Source organism: Petromyzon marinus, assembly GCF_048934315.1.
Source record: "Petromyzon marinus isolate PM22_M1 ecotype Great Lakes invasive population chromosome 73 unlocalized genomic scaffold, UKy_Petmar_22M1.pri1.0 chr73_unloc.3, whole genome shotgun sequence".
Lineage (NCBI taxonomy): Eukaryota > Metazoa > Chordata > Hyperoartia > Petromyzontiformes > Petromyzontidae > Petromyzon > Petromyzon marinus.
In genome coordinates, this window is record NW_027422609.1 from 60,280 (window position 1) to 82,193 (window position 21,914).

At 52.3% G+C, this 21,914-nt stretch overlaps 1 protein-coding gene across 1 annotated transcript; it reads left to right on the top strand.

The window, feature by feature from the left end:
- Nucleotides 1-267: 267 nt before the first annotated feature.
- LOC142908131 (T-complex protein 1 subunit alpha-like) lies at nucleotides 268-21,365 on the top strand. The gene is made up of 8 exons (XM_076058394.1): nucleotides 268-496; nucleotides 8,439-8,524; nucleotides 10,250-10,378; nucleotides 11,973-12,070; nucleotides 12,951-13,061; nucleotides 16,045-16,229; nucleotides 18,755-18,881; nucleotides 21,122-21,365. The coding sequence occupies exons 1-8, from the start codon at nucleotides 427-429 to the stop codon at nucleotides 21,363-21,365; spliced, it is 1,050 nt and encodes a 349-aa protein (XP_075914509.1). The 5' UTR covers nucleotides 268-426.
- The last annotated feature ends 549 nt before the right edge of the window (nucleotides 21,366-21,914 follow it).

Below are 21,914 nucleotides of genomic sequence, written 5' to 3' on the forward strand. Positions count from 1 at the left end.
CAACTTCCGGCCAAGCTTCCAGCTCTTTCCAGAGTCCCGCTACAAAGGCGCTCCCTCAACCGGCGCATTGAAAATTTTTTTTTTAAACAAATAAATTAAATCCTCGCAAACAAACCCCGACCTCAAACATCACCCGCACCGCGATAACGCTCCCGGTATCAATAAACAAACTATTTTTGCACGACGTTTTAAGGTCAACTTCAAGCCAACTTCCCGCGGCCGACGCCCACTTCCGGTCAATTTCCCGCCCTTTCCCCCCGCCGCCGCCCCACCACCACCACCCCACGTGGTTCACCGCCCCCCACCCCACCCACGCTATTCTCTGACAGTCGAACGTTGTGCGAACGTCCGATTAGACACGAAAAAGCAACCAAACGTGAGGAGAATTTTTGTTTTAAAACAACGACGACGAACGAACGAACAAAAATGGCTTTGGAACGACCGCTCAGCTTCTTCGGGCAGCGTACATCTGGCGAAACGATTCGTTCTCAGAACGGTGAGCGTGAGGGGAATGAAAAAAAACCGCGAGATAAGCCTGCGGCCTTCAGTGGGCTCCGGCGTTTGATGAGGAGGACGTGGGTTCGGTTTCATTCGCTTCGTTCGTTGGCTCATTCATCGAACTCATTCGTAGCTGGTGTGTGTGAGTGTCTGTGTGAGTGGCTGTGTGAGTGAGTGAGAGAGAGCGTCTTTAGATTGTCGGATTCGTGTAGATCCAAATTAATGACGTCCATGGCGGTCAGTCATTGATTGAACTCATTCATTGAATTCATTCATTGAACTCATTCGTAGCTGGTGTGTCTGTGTGAACGAGCGTCTTTAGATTGTCGGATTCGTGTAGGTCCAAATTAATGACGTCCATGGCGGTCAGTCATTCATTGAATTCATTCCTTGAACTCATTCATTGAACTCATTCATTGAACTCATTCGTAGCTGGTGTGTCTGTGAGTGAGAGAGCGAGCGTCTTTAGATTGTCGGATTCGTGTAGGTCCAAATTAATGACGTCCATGGCGGTCAGTCATTGAACTCATTCATTGAATTCATTCATTGAACTCATTCATTGAACTCATTCGTAGCTGGTGTGTGGTGTGAGTGTCTGTGTGAGTGAGAGAGCGAGCGTCTTTAGATTGTTGGATTCGTGTAGGTCCAAATTAATGACGTCCATGGCGGTCAGTCATTCATTGAACTCATTCATTGAATTCATTCATTGAACTCATTCATTGAACTCATTCGTAGCTGGTGTGTCTGTGAGTGAGAGCGAGCGTCTTTAGATTGTCGGATTCGTGTAGGTCCAAATTAATGACGTCCATGGCGGTCAGTCATTCATTGAACTCATTCATTGAACTCATTCGTAGCGTGTGTGTCTGTGAGAGAGCTTCTTTGATTGTCGGATTCGTTTACGTCCAAATGACACCCATAGCGTTCAGTCATTCATTGAACTCATTCATTGATTTCATTCATTGAACTCATTCCTAGCGGGTGTGTAAGAGAGAGCGTCTTTAGATTGTCGGATTCGTGTAGGTCCAAATTAATGACGTCCATGGCGGTCAGTCATTCATTGAATTCATTCATTGAACTCATTCGTAGCGGGTGTGTCTGTGAGAGAGCTTCTTTGATTGTCGGATTCGTTTACGTCCAAATGACACCCATAGCGTTCAGTCATTCATTGAACTCATTCATTGATTTCATTCATTGAACTCATTCCTAGCGGGTGTGTAAGAGAGAGCGTCTTTAGATTGTCGGATTCGTGTAGGTCCAAATTAATGACGTCCATGGCGGTCACTCATTCATTGAACTCATTCATTGAACTCATTCGTAGCTGGTGTGTCTGTGAGTGAGAGAGCGAACGTCTTTAGATTGTCGGATTCGTGTAGGTCTAAATAAATGACGTCCATGGCGGTCAGTCATTCATTGAACTCATTGAATTCATTCATTGAACTCATTCATTGGACTCATTCGTAGCGGGTGTCCGTGTGTGAGAGCTTCTTTGATTGTCGGATTCGTTTAGGTCTAAATAAATGACACCCATGGCCATCAGTCATTCATTTAACTCATTCATTGAACTCATTCGTAGCGGGTGTCAGAGAGAGCGTCTTTAGATTGTCGGATTCGTGTAGGTCTAAATAAATGACGTCCATGGCGGTCAGTCATTCATTGAACTTATTCATTGAACTCATTCATTGAACTCATTCATTGGACTCATTCGTAGCCGGTGTCCGTGTGTGAGAGCTTCTTTGATTGTCGGATTCGTGTAGGTCTAAATAAATGACGTCCATGGCGGTCAGTCATTCATTGAATTTATTCATTGAACTCATTCATTGAACTCATTCGTAGCTGGTGTGTCTGTGTGAGAGAGCGAGCGTCTTTAGATTGTCGGATTCGTGTAGGTCCAAATTAATGACGTCCATGGCGGTCAGTCATTCATTGAACTCATTCATTTAACTCATTCATTGAACTCATTCGTAGCGGGTGTCAGAGAGAGAGAGCGTCTTTAGATTGTCGGATTCGTTTAGGTCTAAATAACACCCATGGCGTTCAGTCATTCATTGAACTCATTCATTTAACTCATTCATTGAACTCATTCCTAGCGGGTGTGTAAGAGAGAGCGTCTTTAGATTGTCGGATTCGTGTAGGTCCAAATTAATGACGTCCATGGCGGTCAGTCATTCATTGAACTCATTCATTTAATTCATTCATTGAACTCATTCGTAGCTGGTGTGTGTGAGAGAGAGCGTATTTAGATTGTCGGATTTGCGTAGGTCCAAATTAATGACGTCCATGGCGTTCAGTCATTCATTGAATTAATTCATTGAACTCATTCATTGAACTCATTCCTAGCGGGTGTGTGTGAGAGAGAGCGTCTTTAGATTGTCGGATTCGTGTAGGTCCAAATTAATGACGTCCATGGCGGTCAGTCATTCATTGAACTCATTCATTGAATTCATTCATTGAACTCATTCGTAGCTGGTGTGTCTGTGTGAGAGAGCGAACGAGCGTCTTTAGATTGTCGGATTCGTGTAGGTCCAAATTAATGACGTCCATGGCGGTCAGTCATTCATTGAATTCATTCATTGAACTCATTCATTGAACTCATTCGTAGCTGGTGTGTGTCTGTGAGTGAGAGCGAGAGAGCGTCTTTAGATTGTCGGATTCGTGTAGGTCCAAATTAATGGCGTTCAGTCATTCATTGAATTCATTCATTGAACTCATTCATTGAACTCATTCGTAGCTGGTGTGTCTGTGAGAGAGCGAGCGAGCGTCTTTAGATTGTCGGATTCGTGTAGGTCCAAATTAATGACGTCCATGGCGGTCAGTCATTCATTGAACTCATTGAATTCATTCATTGAACTTATTCATTGAACTCATTCGTAGCGGGTGTCCGTGTGTGAGAGCTTCTTTGATTGTCGGATTCGTGTAGGTCTAAATAAATGACACCCATGGCCATCAGTCATTCATTGAACTCATTCATTGAACTCATTCATTGAACTCATTCATTGGACTCATTCGTAGCGGGTGTCCGTGTGTGAGGGCTTCTTTGATTGTCGGATTCGTATAGGTCCAAATTAATGACGTCCATGGCGGTCAGTCATTCATTGAATTCATTCATTGAATTCATTCATTGAACTCATTCATTGAACTCATTCATTGAACTCATTCGTAGCGGGTGTGTCTGTGATAGAGCTTCTTTGATTGTCGGATTCGTTTAGGTCTAAATAACACCCATAGCGTTCAGTCATTCATTGAACTCATTCATTGAACTCATTCGTAGCGGGTGTGTAAGAGAGAGCGTCTTTAGATTGTCGGATTCGTGTAGGTCTAAATAAATGACGTCCATGGCGGTCAGTCATTCATTTAACTCATTCATTGTATTCGTTCATTGAACTCATTCATTGGACTCATTCGTAGCGGGTGTCCGTGTGTGAGAGCTTCTTTGATTGTCGGATTCGTTTAGGTCTAAATAAATGACACCCATGGCCATCAGTCATTCATTTAACTCATTCATTGAACTCATTCGTAGCGGGTGTCAGAGAGAGCGTCTTTAGATTGTCGGATTCGTGTAGGTCTAAATAAATGACGTCCATGGCGGTCAGTCATTCATTGAACTTATTCATTGAACTCATTCATTGAACTCATTCATTGGACTCATTCGTAGCCGGTGTCCGTGTGTGAGAGCTTCTTTGATTGTCGGATTCGTTTAGGTCTAAATAAATGACACCCATGGCCATCAGTCATTCATTTAACTCATTCATTGAACTCATTCCTAGCGGGTGTGTAAGAGAGAGCGTCTTTAGATTGTTGGATTCGTGTAGGTCCAAATTAATGGCGTTCAGTCATTCATTGAATTCATTCATTGAACTCATTCATTGAACTCATTCATTGAACTCATTCGTAGCTGGTGTGTCTGTGAGTGAGAGAGCGAGCGTCTTTAGATTGTCGGATTCGTGTAGGTCCAAATTAATGACGTCCATGGCGGTCAGTCATTCATTGAACTCATTGAATTCATTCATTGAACTCATTCATTGGACTCATTCGTAGCGGGTGTCCGTGTGTGAGAGCTTCTTTGATTGTCGGATTCGTTTAGGTCTAAATAAATGACACCCATGGCCATCAGTCATTCATTTAACTCATTCATTGAACTCATTCCTAGCGGGTGTGTGAGAGAGAGCGTCTTTAGATTGTCGGATTCGTGTAGGTCTAAATAAATGACGTTCATGGCGTTCACTCATTCATTGAACTCATTCACTGAACTCATTCCTTTAACTCATTAATTGAACTCATTCCTAGCGGGTGTGTGTGAGAGAGAGCGTCTTTAGATTGTCGGATTCGTGTAGGTCTAAATAAATGACGTCCATGGCGGTCAGTCATTCATTGAACTCATTCATTGAACTCATTCATTGAACTCATTCATTGAACTCATTCATTGAACTCATTCGTAGCGGGTGTCTGTGAGAGAGCTTCTTTGATTGTCGGATTCGTTTAGGTCTAAATTAATGACGTCCATGGCGTTCAGTCATTCATTTAACTCATTCATTGAACTCATTCATCCACCTCATTCAACGACTCATTCGTACCGGGCGTGAAAGAGCTTCTTAGCTTGTCAGATTCTTTGAGGTCTAAATAAAAGACCCACTCGGTCATCTGCTCATTCATCCAACTCATTCAATCATCAACGAATTAATTCAACCACTCATTCACTCATCCACCCATTCACTCACCCAATCCAAACATTCACATTATTTACATTCACTTACCCAATCATTCACTCAGCTTCAATTATTTGCCCACCCATTAACTTATTCACTCACCAATCCACACATTCACTCAGTCATCTGCTCATTCATCCAACTCATTCAGTCATCAACTAATTCAACCACTCATTCACGCACTCATTCACTCACCCAATCGTTCACTCACCCAACCATTCATTTAATCATTCACCTTAAATCATTCACCCACCTATTAACTCATTCACTTATTCACTCACTCATCCACCCATTCACTCACCTAATCCAATCATTCACATTGATTAATTCATCCCACTCACCTTCAATTATTCACCCACCCATTAAATCATTCACCCATTCACTCACCCACTCACCCGTCCACTCATTCACTCACCCATCCACTCATTCACTCACTCATCCACCCATTCATTCACCCGTCCACTCATTCACTCACCCATCCACTCATTCACTCACTCATCCATTCATTCACCCGTCCACTCATTCACTCACCCATCCGCTCATTCAACCAACCATCATTCACTCACCCAATCATTCATATCACTCATCCACTCGCCTTCAATCATTCACCCACCCAGAACTCATTCACCCATCCACTCGCCCATCCACTCATTCACTCACCCATCCACTCATTCACTCACTCATCCACCCATTAATTCACCCGTCCACTCATTCACTCACCCATCCACTCATTCAACCAACCATCATTCACTCACTCAATCATTCATATCACTCATCCCACTCGCCTTCAATCATTCACCCACCCAGAACTCATTCACCCATCCACTCATTCACTCACCCATCCACTCATTCACTCACCCATCCACTCATTCACTCACTCATCCAACCATTCATTCACCCGTCCACTCATTCAACCAACCATCATTCACTCACCCAATCATTCATATCACTCATCCACTCGCCTTCAATCATTCACCCACCCAGAACTCATTCACCCATCCACTCATTATCTCACCCATCCACTCATTCACTCACTCATCCACCCATTCATTCACCCGTCCACTCATTCACTCACCCATCCACTCATTCAACCAACCATCATTCACTCACCCAATCATTCATATCACTCATCCACTCACCTTCAATCATTCACCCACCCATAACTCATTCACCCATCCATAACTCATTCACCCATCCACTCATTCACTCACCCATTCACTCATTCATTCACCCGTCCACTCATTCACTCACCCATCCACTCATTCACTCACCCATCCACTCATTCACTCACTCGTCCACCCATTCATTCACCCGTCCACTCATTCATTCACCCATCCACTCATTCAACCAACCATCATTCACTCACCCAATCATTCATATCACTCATCCAATCACCTTCGATCATTCAACCACTCATTCACTCATCCACCCATTCACTCACCCAATCCAAACATTCACATTTTTTACATTCACTTACCCAATCATTCACTCAGCTTCAATTATTTGCCCACCCATTAACTTATTCACTCACCAATCCACACATTCACTCAGTCATCTGCTCATTCATCCAACTCATTCAGTCAACTGCTAATTCACGCACTCATTCACTCACCCAATCGTGCATCCAGTCATTCACGCATTCATTCACTCACGCAATGTATAGTGTAGGATATAGTCGTTAGTGTAGTGTGTAATGTGTAGTGTATAGTGTAGTGTGTAATGTGTAGCGTAGTGTGTAATGTGTAGTGTATAGTGTAGGATTTAGTCTGTAGTGTAGTGTATAGTGTGTAATGTGTAGTGTAGTGTGTAATGTGTAGTGTAATGTGTAGTGTATAGTGTTGTGTGTAATGTGTAGTGTAGTGTGTAATGTATAGTGTAGTGTGTAATGTGTAGTGTGTAATGTATAGTGTAGTGTGTAATGTGTAGTGTATAGTGTAGTGTGTAATGTGTAGTGTAGTGTGTAATGTGTAATGTATAGTGTAATGTGTAGTGTGTAATGTGTAGTGTGTAATGTGTAGTGTATAGTGTAGTGTATAGTGTAGTGTGTAATGTGTAGTGTAATGTGTAGTGTGTAGTGCAATGTGTAGTGTATAGTGTAGTGTGTAATGTGTAGTGTATAGTGTAGTGTATAATGTGTAGTGTGTAGTGTGTATAGTGTAGTGTGTAATGTGTAGTGTATAGTGTAGTGTATAGTGTGTAATGTGTAGTATATAGTGTAGTGTGTAATGTGTAGTGTGTAATGTATAGTGTAGTGTGTAGTGTAATGTGTAGTGTAATGTGTAGTGTATAGTGTAGTGTAATGTATAGTGTAGTGTAATGTGTAGTGTATAGTGTAGTGTAATGTATAGTGTAGTGTAATGTATAGTGTGTGTAATGTATAGTGTAGTGTATAGTGTAGTGTGGAGTGTATAGTGTAGTGTATAGTGTAGTGTGTAGTGTATAGTATAGTGTAGTGTATAGTGTAGTGTATAGTGTAGTGTGTAATGTGTATGGTAGTGTGTAATGTGTAGTGTATAGTGTAGTGTGTAATGTGTAGTGTATAGTGTAGTGTATAATGTGTATAGTGTAGTGTGTAATGTGTAGTGTATAGTGTAGTGTGTATAGTGTAGTGTGTAATGTGTAGTGTATAGTGTAGTGTATAGTGTGTAATGTGTAGTATATAGTGTAGTGTGTAATGTGTAGTGTGTAATGTATAGTGTAGTGTGTAGTGTAATGTGTAGTGTAATGTATAGTGTAGTGTGTAATGTATAGTGTAGTGTGGAGTGTAATGTGTAGTGTAGTGTATAGTGTAGTGTATAGTGTAGTGTGTAATGTGTATGGTAGTGTGTAATGTGTAGTGTATAGTGTAGTGTGTAATGTGTAGTATATAGTGTAGTGTGTAATGTGTAGTGTAATGTGTAGTGTATAGTGTAATGTGTAGTGCAATGTGTAGTGTATAGTGTAGTGTGTAATGTGTAGTGTAGTGTGTAGTGTGTAATGTGTAGTGTGTATAGTGTAGTGTGTAATGTGTAGTGTATAGTGTAGTGTGTAATGTGTAATGTGTAGTATATAGTGTAGTGTATAGTGTAGTGTGTAATGTGTAGTGTAATGTGTAGTGTGTATAGTGTAGTGTGTAATGTGTAGTGTATAGTGTAGTGTGTAATGTGTAATGTGTAGTATATAGTGTAGTGTAGTGTCTAGCCCGGTGTGGGGGTAACTTTACTTTAACCTCCCCACTGCCCCCCCCCCCCCACTCAGTGATGGCTGCAAATTCCATTGCCAACATCGTGAAGAGCTCTCTAGGACCCGTTGGTCTAGACAAGATGCTGGTGGATGACATTGGGGTGAGTGGGTGGGTGAGTGAGTGGGTGAGTGGGTGAGAGGGTGAGTGGGTGGGTGAGAGGGTGGGTGAGAGGGTGGGTGGGTGGGTGAGTGGGTGAGTGGGTGGGTGGGTGAGTGGGTGGGTGGGTGAGTGGGTGGGTGGGTGGGTGAGTGAGTGAGTGAGTGGTTGGATGAGTTAGTGGGTGAGTGAGTGGGTGGGTGAGTGGGTGAGTGAGTGGCGGTGGGTGGGTGGGTGAGTGAGTGGGTGGGTGAGAGGGTGGATGAGAGGGTGGGTGAGTGGGTGGGTGAGAGGGTGGGTGAGTGAGTGGATGAGTGAGTGAGTGAGTGGATGAGTGGGTGAGTGGATGAGTGAGTGAGTGGATGGTGAGTGAGTGGATGAGTGAGTGAGTGGATGAGTGAGTGAGTGGATGAGTGAGTGAGTGGATGAGTGAGTGAGTGAGTGGGCGAGTGAGTGAGTGAGTGGGCGAGTGAGTGAGTGGATGAGCGAGTGAGTGAGTGGATGAGTGAGTGGATGAGTGAGTGAGTGGATGAGTGAGTGAGTGGATGAGTGAGTGAGTGAGTGGATGAGTGAGTGAGTGGATGAGTGAGTGAGTGGATGAGTGAGTGAGTGGGCGAGTGAGTGAGTGAGTGGGCGAGTGAGTGAGTGGATGAGCGAGTGAGTGGATGAGTGAGTGGATGAGTGAGTGAGTGGATGAGTGAGTGAGTGGATGAGTGAGTGAGTGGATGAGTGAGTGGATGAGTGGGTGAGTGGATGAGTGAGTGAGTGGATGAGCGAGTGAGTGGATGAGCGAGTGAGTGAGTGGATGAGTCAGTGAGTGGATGAGTGAGTGAGTGGATGAGTGAGTGAGTGAGTGGGTGAGTGGATGAGTGAGTGGATGAGTGAGTGAGTGGATGAGTGGGTGAGTGGATGAGTGAGTGAGTGAGTGGATGAGTGAGTGAGTGGATGAGCGAGTGAGTGGATGAGCGAGTGAGTGGATGAGCGAGTGAGTGAGTGGATGAGTGAGTGAGTGGATGAGTGAGTGAGTGGATGAGTGGGTGAGTGGATGAGTGAGTGAGTGGATGAGTGAGTGAGTGGATGAGTGAGTGAGTGGATGAGTGAGTGAGTGGATGAGTGAGTGGATGAGCGAGTGGATGAGCGAGTGAGTGGATGAGCGAGTGAGTGGATGAGCGAGTGAGTGGATGAGTGGGTGAGTGGATGAGTGAGTGAGTGGATGAGCGAGTGAGTGGATGAGCGAGTGAGTGAGTGGATGAGTCAGTGAGTGGATGAGTGAGTGAGTGGATGAGTGAGTGAGTGAGTGGGTGAGTGGATGAGTGAGTGGATGAGTGAGTGAGTGGATGAGTGGGTGAGTGGATGAGTGAGTGAGTGAGTGGATGAGTGAGTGAGTGGATGAGCGAGTGAGTGGATGAGCGAGTGAGTGGATGAGCGAGTGAGTGAGTGGATGAGTGAGTGAGTGGATGAGTGAGTGAGTGGATGAGTGGGTGAGTGGATGAGTGAGTGAGTGGATGAGTGAGTGAGTGGATGAGTGAGTGAGTGGATGAGTGAGTGAGTGGATGAGTGAGTGGATGAGCGAGTGGATGAGCGAGTGAGTGGATGAGCGAGTGAGTGGATGAGCGAGTGAGTGGATGAGCGAGTGAGTGGATGAGCGAGTGAGTGGATGAGTGAGTGAGTGGATGAGTGAGTGAGTGGATGAGTAATGGCTGGTGATGCTGGTTGACTAACCCTGAAGGACGTGACCATCACTAACGACGGGGCGACCATCCTGAAGCTTCTGGAGGTTCAGCACCCGGCGGCCAAGGTTCTGTGCGAGCTCGCTCAGCTGCAGGACCAGGAGGTGGGAGACGGGACGACTTCTGTGGTGAGTGGTGGACAGCCGGGGGTAGTCAACCACACCACACCGTCATGTGGTGGACACCTGGGGTAGTCATCCCGTGGTGGTGACGATTGCGGTGGTGGTTTTATGGGTGGGGTGATGGTCGTGGTGGTTAACGTGGTGGGTAATGTGGTGGGTAATGTGGTGGTTGTGGTAGTGGTGTGGTGGTAGTGGTGTGGTTAACGTGGTGGTGGTAGTGGTGGTTAACGAGGTGGTTAACGAGGTGGTTAACGTGGTTGTTAACGTGGTGGTTAACGTGGTTGTTAACGTGGTGGTTAACGTGGTGGTTAACGAGGTGGTTAGTGGTGGTTAACGAGGTGGTTAACGTGGTGGTTAACGTGGTGGTTGACGTGGTGGTTAACGTGGTGGTTAACGTGGTGGTTAATGTGGTGGTTGTGGTGGTTGTTAACGTGGTGGTTAACGAGGTGGTTAACGTGGTGGTTAACGTGGTGGTTAACGTGGTGGTTAACGAGGTTGTTAACGTGGTGGTTAACGAGGTGGTTAACGTGGTGGTTAACGTGGTGGTTAACGTGGTGGTTAACGAGGTGGTTAACGAGGTGGTTAACGTGGTGGTTAACGTGGTGGTTAACGAGGTTGTTAACGTGGTGGTTAACGTGGTGGTTAACGAGGTGGTTAACGAGGTGGTTAACGTGGTGGTTAACGTGGTGGTTAACGTGGTGGTTAACGAGGTGGTTAACGAGGTGGTTAACGTGGTGGTTAACGTGGTGGTTAACGAGGTTGTTAACGTGGTGGTTAACGTGGTGGTTAACGAGGTGGTTAACGTGGTGGTTAAAGAGGTGGTTAACGAGGTGGTTAACGTGGTGGTTAACGTGGTGGTTAACGTGGTTGTTAACGTCGTGGTTAACGTGGTGGTTAACGTGGTGGTTAACTTGGTGGTTGATGTGGTGGTTAACGTGGTTGTTAACGTGGTTGTTAACGTGGTGGTTAACGAGGTTGTTAACTTGGTGGTTAACGTGGTTGTTAACGTGGTGGTTAACGTGGTTGTTAACGTGGTGGTTAACGTGGTGGTTAACGTGGTGGTTAACTTGGTGGTTGATGTGGTGGTTGATGTGGTGGTTAACGTGGTTGTTAACGAGGTGGTTAACGTGGTGGTTAAAGAGGTGGTTAACGAGGTGGTTAACGAGGTGGTTAACGTGGTGGTTAACGTGGTGGTTAACGAGGTTGTTAACGTGGTGGTTAACGAGGTGGTTAACGTGGTGGTTAAAGAGGTGGTTAACGAGGTGGTTAACGAGGTGGTTAACGTGGTGGTTAACGTGGTTGTTAACGTGGTGGTTAACGTGGTGGTTAACGTGGTGGTTAACTTGGTGGTTGATGTGGTGGTTGATGTGGTGGTTAACGTGGTTGTTAACGTGGTTGTTAACGTGGTGGTTAACGAGGTTGTTAACTTGGTGGTTAACGTGGTTGTTAACGTGGTGGTTAACGTGGTTGTTAACGTGGTGGTTAACGTGGTGGTTAACGTGGTGGTTAACTTGGTGGTTGATGTGGTGGTTGATGTGGTGGTTAACGTGGTTGTTAACGAGGTGGTTAACGTGGTGGTTATCGATGTGATGCTGTCCAGGTGATCCTGGCGGCCGAGCTGCTCAAGAATGCTGATGAGTTGGTGAAGCAGCGAATCCACCCCACGTCCATCATCGCAGGTTACCGACTCGCCTGCCGGTAACCACCACAACCACCACCACAACCACCACAACCACCACTACCACAACCACCATTACCACAACCACCACCACTACCACCACCACCGCTACCACCACCACTACCACAACCACCACTACCACAACCACCACCATCAACACCACATCCACCACTACCACAACCACCACAACCACTACCACATCTACCACAACCACCACATACACCACAACCACCACCACAACCACCACTATCACATCCACCACTACCACCACAACCACCACTACCACATCCACCACTAACACAACTACCACAACCATCTCTAACCAACCACCACAACCACCACTACCACCGCAACCACCGCAACCACCACTACCACAACCACCACAACCATCACCACAACCACCACTACCACCACAACCACCACTACCACATCCACCACTACCACATCCACTACTACCACACAACTACCACTAACAACCACCACTACCACCACTACCACACAACCACCACTGACACACAACAACCACACCACCACCACGGACACACAACAACCACACCACCACCACCACCACGGACACACAACCATCACTACCACGTCAACCACCACGATCACTGCCACTGTTGTCATTGCTGGTGACCGACTCCCCTCCCTCCCCTCTCCCTCTCCCCCCTCCCCCCACCCTCCCCTCTCCCCCCTCCCTTCCCCTCTCCCCCCTCCCCCCACCCTCCCTCTCCCCTCTCCCCCCTCCCTCTCCCCCCACCCTCCCTCCCCCCCCCCTCCCTCTCCTCTCCCCCCTCCCTCTCCCCCCACCCTCCCTCCCCCCCCCTCCCTCTCCCCCCACCCTCCCTCTCCCCCCTCCCCTCTCTCCCCCCACCCCCCCTTCCCCCCCCTCCCCCCCAGGGAGGCAGTCCGCTACATTGGTGAGAATCTCACCGTGCCCGTGGACGACCTGAGCCGGGAAATCCTCCTGAACGTCGCTCAGACGTCCATGTCGTCAAAACTCATCGGACCGTATCCTCACCCTACGCTCACCACCACGCTCACCACCACACTCACCACCACCACACTCACCACCACGCTCACCACCACCACCACACTCACCACCACGCTCACCACCACACACTCACCGTGAACGTCGCTCAGACGTCCATGTCGTCAAAACTCATCGGACCGTATCCTCACCCTACGCTCACCACCACGCTCACCACCACGCTCACCACCACCACCACCACACTCACCACCACCCTCACCACCACACACTCACCCTGAACGTCGCTCAGACGTCCATGTCGTCAAAACTCATCGGACCGTATCCTCACCCTACGCTCACCACCACCACCAAGCTCACCACTACCACCACACTCACCACCACCACCACGCTCACCACCACCAAGCTCACCACTACCACCACGCTCACCACCACCACCACGCTCACCACCACCACGCTCACCACCACCACCACGCTCACCACCACACTCACCACCACGCTCACCACCACCACCAAGCTCACCACCACCCTCACCACCACACACTCACCCTGAACGTCGCTCAGACGTCCATGTCGTCAAAACTCATCGGACCGTATCCTCACCCTATGCTCACCACCACCACCAAGCTCACCACCACTACCACGCTCACCGCCACGCTCACCACCACGCTCACCACCACCACTACCACGCTCACCATCACCACCACCACCACCACCACGCTCACCACAACCACCACGCTCACCACCACGCTCACCACTACCACCAAGCTCACCATCACCACCACGCTCACCACTTTCACCACCACCACCACGCTCACCACCACCACGCTCACCACTACCACGCTCACCACCACCACGCTCACCACCACGCTCACCACTACCACCACGCTCACCACCACCACGCTCACCACCACTATCACCACGCTCACCACCACCACGCTCACCACTACCACCACCACGCTCACCATCACCATGCTCACCACCACCAAGCTCACCACCACCACGCTCACCACCACCACGCTCACCACCACCACGCTCACCACCACCACGCTCACCACCACTATCACCACGCTCACCACCACCACGCTCACCACTACCACCACCACGCTCACCACCACCACGCTCACCACCACCACCACGCTCACCACCACACTCACCACAACCACCACGCTCACCACCACCCTCACCACCACACACTCACCCTGAACGTCGCTCAGATGTCCATGTCGTCAAAACTCATCGGACCGTATCCTCACCCTACGCTCACCACCACGCTCACCACAACCACCACACTCACCACCACCACGCTCACCACCACCACGCTCACCACCACCACGCTCACCACCAAGCTCACCACCACCCTCACCACCACACACTCACCCTGAACGTCGCTCAGACGTCCATGTCGTCAAAACTCATCGGACCGTATCCTCACCCTACGCTCACCACCACCACCAAGCTCACCACCACACTCACCACCACGCTCACCACCACCACTACCACGCTCACCGCCACGCTCACCACCACGCTCACCACTACCACGCTCACCATCACCACCACCACCACGCTCACCACAACCACCAAGCTCACCATCACCACCACGCTCACCACTTTCACCACCACCACCATGCTCACCACCACCACGCTCACCACTACCACGCTCACCACCACCACGCTCACCACCACGCTCACCACTACCACCACGCTCACCACCACCACGCTCACCACCACCACGCTCACCACCACGCTCACCACCACCACGCTCACCACCACCACGCTCACCACCACCACGCTCACCACCACCACGCTCACCACCACCAAGCTCACCACCACCACGCTCACCACCACCACCACCACGCTCACCATCACCACGCTCACCACCACCAAGCTCACCACCACCACGCTCACCACCACCACGCTCACCACCACCATGCTCACCACCACCACGCTCACCACCACCACGCTCACCACCACTATCACCACGCTCACCACCACCACGCTCACCACCACCACGCTCACCACCACTATCACCACGCTCACCACCACCAAGCTCACCACCACCACGCTCACCACCACCACGCTCACCACCACGCTCACCACCACGCTCACCACGCTCACCACCACCATCACGCTCACCTCCGCCACGCTCACCTCCGCCACGCTCACCACCACGCTCACCACCACCACGCTCACCACCACCACGCTCACCACCACTACGCTCACCACCACCACGCTCACCACTACCACGCTCACCACCACCACCACCACGCTCACCACCACCACGCTCACCACCACCATGCTCACCACCACCACGCTCACCACCACCACGCTCACCACCACTATCACCACGCTCACCACCACCACGCTCACCACCACCACGCTCACCACCACTATCACCACGCTCACCACCACCAAGCTCACCACCACCACGCTCACCACCACCACGCTCACCACCACGCTCACCACCACGCTCACCACGCTCACCACCACCATCACGCTCACCTCCGCCACGCTCACCTCCGCCACGCTCACCACCACGCTCACCACCACCACGCTCACCACCACCACGCTCACCACCACTACGCTCACCACCACCACGCTCACCACTACCACGCTCACCACCACCACCACCACGCTCACCACCACGCTCACCACCACCACGCTCACCACCACCACGCTCACCACCACCACGCTCACCACCACGCTCACCACCACGCTCACCACGCTCACCACCACCATCACGCTCACCTCCTCCACGCTCACCTCCGCCACGCTCACCACCACGCTCACCACCACCACGCTCACCACCACCACGCTCACCACCACTACGCTCACCACCACCACGCTCACCACTACCACGCTCACCACCACCACCACCACGCTCACCACCACGCTCACCACCACCACGCTCACCACCACCACGCTCACCACCACCACACCCACTCACCGTGAGACCACCACGCTCACCACACCACACTCACCGTGAGACCACCTTGACACCGCCAGCGACGCCGACGTTTTTGGCGCCATGGTTGTGGACGCGGCGATGGCGGTGCGCCAGGCGGACAGTGCCAGGGGCGGTGCACGCTGCCCCGTCTCCTCCATCAGCGTCCTCAAGGCCCACGGACGCAGCCAGCGGGAGAGTCGCCTCGTGGTGGGATACGCCCTCAACTGCACCGTGGCCTCGCAGGGTGAGGGAAGGGGGTCCACCACTAGGTCCACCACTCCTCGGTCCACCACTCACCCACCCGCTCACTCACTCACCCACTCGCCGACTCACTGATTCACTCGCTCACTCACTCGCTCACTCACCCACCCACCCACTCACTCACTCGCTCGCTCACCCACACACTCCCTCACCCACCCACTCACTCATTCACTGGCCCACCCACTCGCCCACTCACTCACCCACTCACTCACTCACTCGCTCACTCACTCACCCACTCACTCACTCACTCGCTCACTCACTCACCCACCCACCCACTCACTCGCTCGCTCGCTCACCCACACACTCCCTCACCCACCCACTCACTCACTCATTCACTGGCCCACCCACTCACCCACTCACTCACCCACTCACTCACTCACTCGCTCACTCACTCACCCACTCACTCACTCACTCGCTCACTCACCCACCCACCCACTCACTCACTCACTCGCTCGCTCACCCACACACTCCCTCACCCACCCACTCACTCACTCATTCACTGGCCCACCCACTCACCCACTCACTCACCCACTCACTCACTCGCTCACTCACTCACCCACTCACTCGCTCACTCACTCGCTCACTCACCCACCCACCCACTCACTCACTCGCTCGCTCACCCACACACTCCCTCACCCACCCACCCACTCACTCATTCACTGGCCCACCCACTCACCCACTCACTCACCCACTCACTCACTCGCTCACTCACTCACCCACTCACTCGCTCACTCACTCGCTCACTCACCCACCCACCCACTCACTCACTCGCTCGCTCACCCACACACTCCCTCACCCACCCACTCACTCACTCATTCACTGGCCCACCCACTCACCCACTCACTCACCCACTCACTCACTCGCTCACTCACTCGCCCACTCACTCGCTCACTCACTCGCTCACTCACCCACCCACCCACTCACTCACTCGCTCGCTCACGCACACACTCCCTCACCCACCCACTCACTCACTCATTCACTGGCCCACCCACTCACCCACTCACTCACCCACTCACTCACTCACTCACTCGCTCACTCACTCACCCACTCACTCACTCACTCACTCGCTCACTCACCCACCCACCCACTCACTCACTCGCTCGCTCACCCACACACTCCCTCACCCACCCACTCACTCATTCACTGGCCCACCCACTCACCCACTCACTCACCCACTCACTCACTCACTCGCCCACTCACCCACTCACTCACTCACTCACCCACTCACTCACTCACTCACTCGCTCGCTCACTCACTCACTCACTCACCCACTCGGTCCACCACTCAGTCCACCACTCAGTCCACCACTCACCCACCCGCTCACTCACTCACCCACTCGCCCACTCACTGATTCACTCACTCACCCACCCGCTCACTCACTCACCGACTCACTCACTCACCCACTCACTGATTCACCCGCTCACTCACCCACTCACTCACCCACTCACCCATTCACTGGCCCACCCACTCACTCACTCACCCACTCACTCACTCGCTCGCTCACTCACTCACCCACTCACTCACTCACTCACTCGCTCACTCACCCACTCACCCACTCACTCACTCACTCACCCACTCGGTCCACCACTCCTCGGTCCACCACTCGGTCCACCACTCGGTCCACCACTCGGTCCACCACTCGCCCGCCCGCTCGCCCGCCCGCTCACTCACTCACCGACTCGCTCACTCACCGACTCACTCACTCACCCACTCACTGATTCACCCGCTCACTCACTCATTCACTCATTCACTCGCTCGCTCACCCACACACTCCCTCACCGACTCACTCACTCACCGACTCACTCACTCACCCACTCACTGATTCACCCGCTCACTCACTCATTCACTCATTCACTCGCTCACCCGCTCACTCACTCACCCACTCGCCCATTCATTCACTCGCTCACTCGCCCACTCACTCACTCACTCACCCACTCACTGATTCACCCGCTCACTCACTCACTCATTCACTCGCTCGCTCACCGACACACTCACTCACTCACCCACTCACTCGCCCACTCACTCACTCACTCACCCACTCGGTCCACCACTCGGTCCACCACTCCTCGGTCCACCACTCGGTCCACCCGCTCGCTCACCCACTCGCCGACTCACTGATTCACTCGCTCACTCACTCATTCACTCACCCACTCACCCATTCACTGGCCCACCCACTCACTCACTCACTCACCCACTCACTCACTCGCTCGCTCACTCACTCACTCGCTCACTCACTCACTCACTCGCTCACTCACTCACTCACCCGCTCACCCGCTCACTCACTCGCTCGCTCACTCACTCACCCACCCACTCCTCACTCACTCACTCGCTCACCCACTCACCCCACCCACTCACCCCCCACTCACCCACCCACCCCCCCACTCACTCATCCACCCACTCACCCACCCACCCCCCCACTCACTCACCCCCCACCCACTCACCCCCCACCCACCCCCCCACCCACCCCCCCACTCACCCACCCACCCCCCCACTCTCCCCACTCTGTAGCGATGCCCAAGCGTGTGGTGTCAGCTCGCTTGGCCCTGCTGGACTTCAGCCTCCAGCGTGTGAAGATGAAGCTGGGAGTCCAGGTGGTGGTGACTGACCCCGAGCAGCTCGGACACATCCGCCACAGGTGGTGGACTACTGTGGGGTGGACTATTGTGGGGTGGACTACTACGGGGTGGACTACTACAGGGTGGACTCTGATTGTTGAGTGTGTGGTTGACTGTGGTGGTGGTGGTGGTTGTGGTGGTGGTGACTGACCCCGAGCAGCTCGGACACATCCGCCACAGGTGGTGGACTACTGTGGGGTGGACTATTGTGGGGTGGACTACTACAGGGTGGACTATTGTGGGGTGGACTATTGTGGGGTGGACTACTACGGGGTGGACTACTACAGGGTGGACTCTGATTGTTGAGTGTGTGGTTGACTGTGGTGGTGGTGGTGGTTGTGGTGGTGGTGACTGACCCCGAGCAGCTCGGACACATCCGCCAAAGGTGGTGGACTACTGTGGGGTGGACTATTGTGGGGTGGACTACTGCAGGGTGGACTACTGCAGGGTGGACTACTACAGGGTGGACTCTGATTGTTGAGTGTGTGGTTGACTGTGGTGTTGGTGGTGGTGACTGACCCCGAGCAGCTCGGACACATCCGCCACAGGTGGTGGACTACTGTGGGGTGGACTATTGTGGGGTGGACTACTACAGGGTGGACTATTGTGGGGTGGACTATTGTGGGGTGGACTACTACGGGGTGGACTACTACAGGGTGGACTCTGATTGTTGAGTGTGTGGTTGACTGTGGTGGTGGTGGTGGTTGTGGTGGTGGTGACTGACCCCGAGCAGCTCGGACACATCCGCCACAGGTGGTGGACTACTGTGGGGTGGACTATTGTGGGGTGGACTACTACAGGGTGGACTATTGTGGGGTGGACTATTGTGGGGTGGACTACTACGGGGTGGACTACTACAGGGTGGACTCTGATTGTTGAGTGTGTGGTTGACTGTGGTGGTGGTGGTGGTTGTGGTGGTGGTGACTGACCCCGAGCAGCTCGGACACATCCGCCACAGGTGGTGGACTACAGTGGGGTGGACTATTGTGGGGTGGACTATTGTGGGGTGGACTACTACAGGGTGGACTACTGCAGGGTGGACTATATGATTGTTGAGTGTGTGGTTGACTGTGGTGGTGGTGGTGGTGGTTGTGGTGGTGGTGACTGACCCCGAGCAGCTCGGACACATCCGCCACAGGTGGTGGACTACTGTGGGGTGGACTATTGTGGGGTGGACTATTGTGGGGTGGACTATTGTGGGGTGGACTACTACGGGGTGGACTACTACAGGGTGGACTATATTATTGTTGAGTGTGTGGTTGACTGTGGTGGTGGTGGTGGTGGTTGTGGTGGTGGTGACTGACCCTGAGCAGCTCGGACACATCCGCCACAGGTGGTGGACTACTGTGGGGTGGACTACTGTGGGGTGGACTATTGTGGGGTGGACTATTGTGGGGTGGACTATTGTGGGGTGGACTACTGCGGGGTGGACTACTACAGGGTGGACTACTGCAGGGTGGACTCTATGATTGTTGAGTGTGTGGTTGACTGTGGTGGTGGTGGTGGTGACCGACTCCGATCATCTAGGACACATTCGTCATGGGGGTTGGACTATTGTGGGGTGGACTACGTGACGATGGTGGTGGACTACGTGACGATGGTGGTGGACTGTGTGGTGGTGGACTACGTGACTGGTGGTGGACTACACGGCGGTGGTGGACTACGTGACGATGGTGGTGGACTACGTGACTGGTGGTGGACTACGTGACTGGTGGTGGACTACGTGGCTGGTGGTGGACTACGCGACTGGTGGTGGACTACGCGGCTGGTGGTGGACTACGTGACTGGTGGTAGTGGACTACGTGACTGGTGGTGGTGGTGGACTACGTGACGCCGGCGGCGGTGGACTACGTGACTGGTGGTGGTGGCGGTGGACTACGTGACTGCTGGTGGCGGCGGTGGACTACGTGACTGGTGGTGGTGGCGGTGGACTACGTGACTGCTGGTGGCGGCGGTGGACTACGTGACTGGTGGTGGTGGCGGTGGACTACGTGACTGTTGGTGGCGGCGGTGGACTACGTGACTGGTGGTGGTGGCGGCGGTGGACTACGTGACTGCTGGTGGCGGTGGTGGACTACGTGACTGCTGGTGGCGGTGGTGGACTTCGTGACGATGGCGGTGGACTTCGTGACGATGGCGGTGGACTTCGTGACGATGGCGGTGGACTACGTGACTGCTGGTGGCGGCGGTGGACTACGTGACTGGCGGTGGACTTCGTGACGCCGTGGGCGGCGGTGGACTCTGTGGCGGTGGAGCGCAGGGAGAGCGAGTTGGCGGCCGAGCGAGTGAGGAAGCTGATAGCGGCGGGAGCCACGGTGGTGCTCACCACGGGAGGCATGGACGATGAGAACATCCGCCTGCTGGCCGAGGCCGGGGTCATGGGGGTCAGGAGGGTGCTGCTACGTGACCTGAAGCGCATCGCTAAGGCCAGCGGAGGTGGGTGGGTGGGTGGGATGGTGGGTGGGATGGTGGGTGGGTGGGTGGGATGGTGGGTGGGTGGGTGAGTGACTGACTGAGTGTGTGAATGAGTGTGTGACTGAGTGAGTCACTGAGTGAGTGACTGAGTGAGTGGGTGAGTGACTGAGTGAGTCACTGAGTGACTGAGTGAGTCACTGAGTGAGTCACTGAGTGACTGACTGAGTGACTGAGTGAGTGACTGACTGACTGAGTGACTGACTGACTGAGTGACTGACTGAGTGACTGAGGGAGTGACTGAGTGAGTGACTGAGTGAGTGACTGAGTGAGTGACTGAGTGAGTGACTGAGTGAGTGACTGAGTGAGTGACTGAGTGAGTGAGTGAGAGGGAGGGTGGACGGGAGTCATGGACGATGAGAACATCCGCCTGCTGGCCGAGGCCGGGGTCATGGGGGTCAGGAGGGTGCTGCTACGTGACCTGAAGCGCATCGCTAAGGCCAGCGGAGGTGGGTGGGTGGGATGGTGGGTGGGTGGGTGAGTGAGTGGGTGGGTGAGTGGGTGGGTGGGTGAGTGACTGTGTGAGTGAGAGAGTGTGTGAGTGTGTGAATGAGTGAGTGAGTGACTGAGTGAGTGAGTGA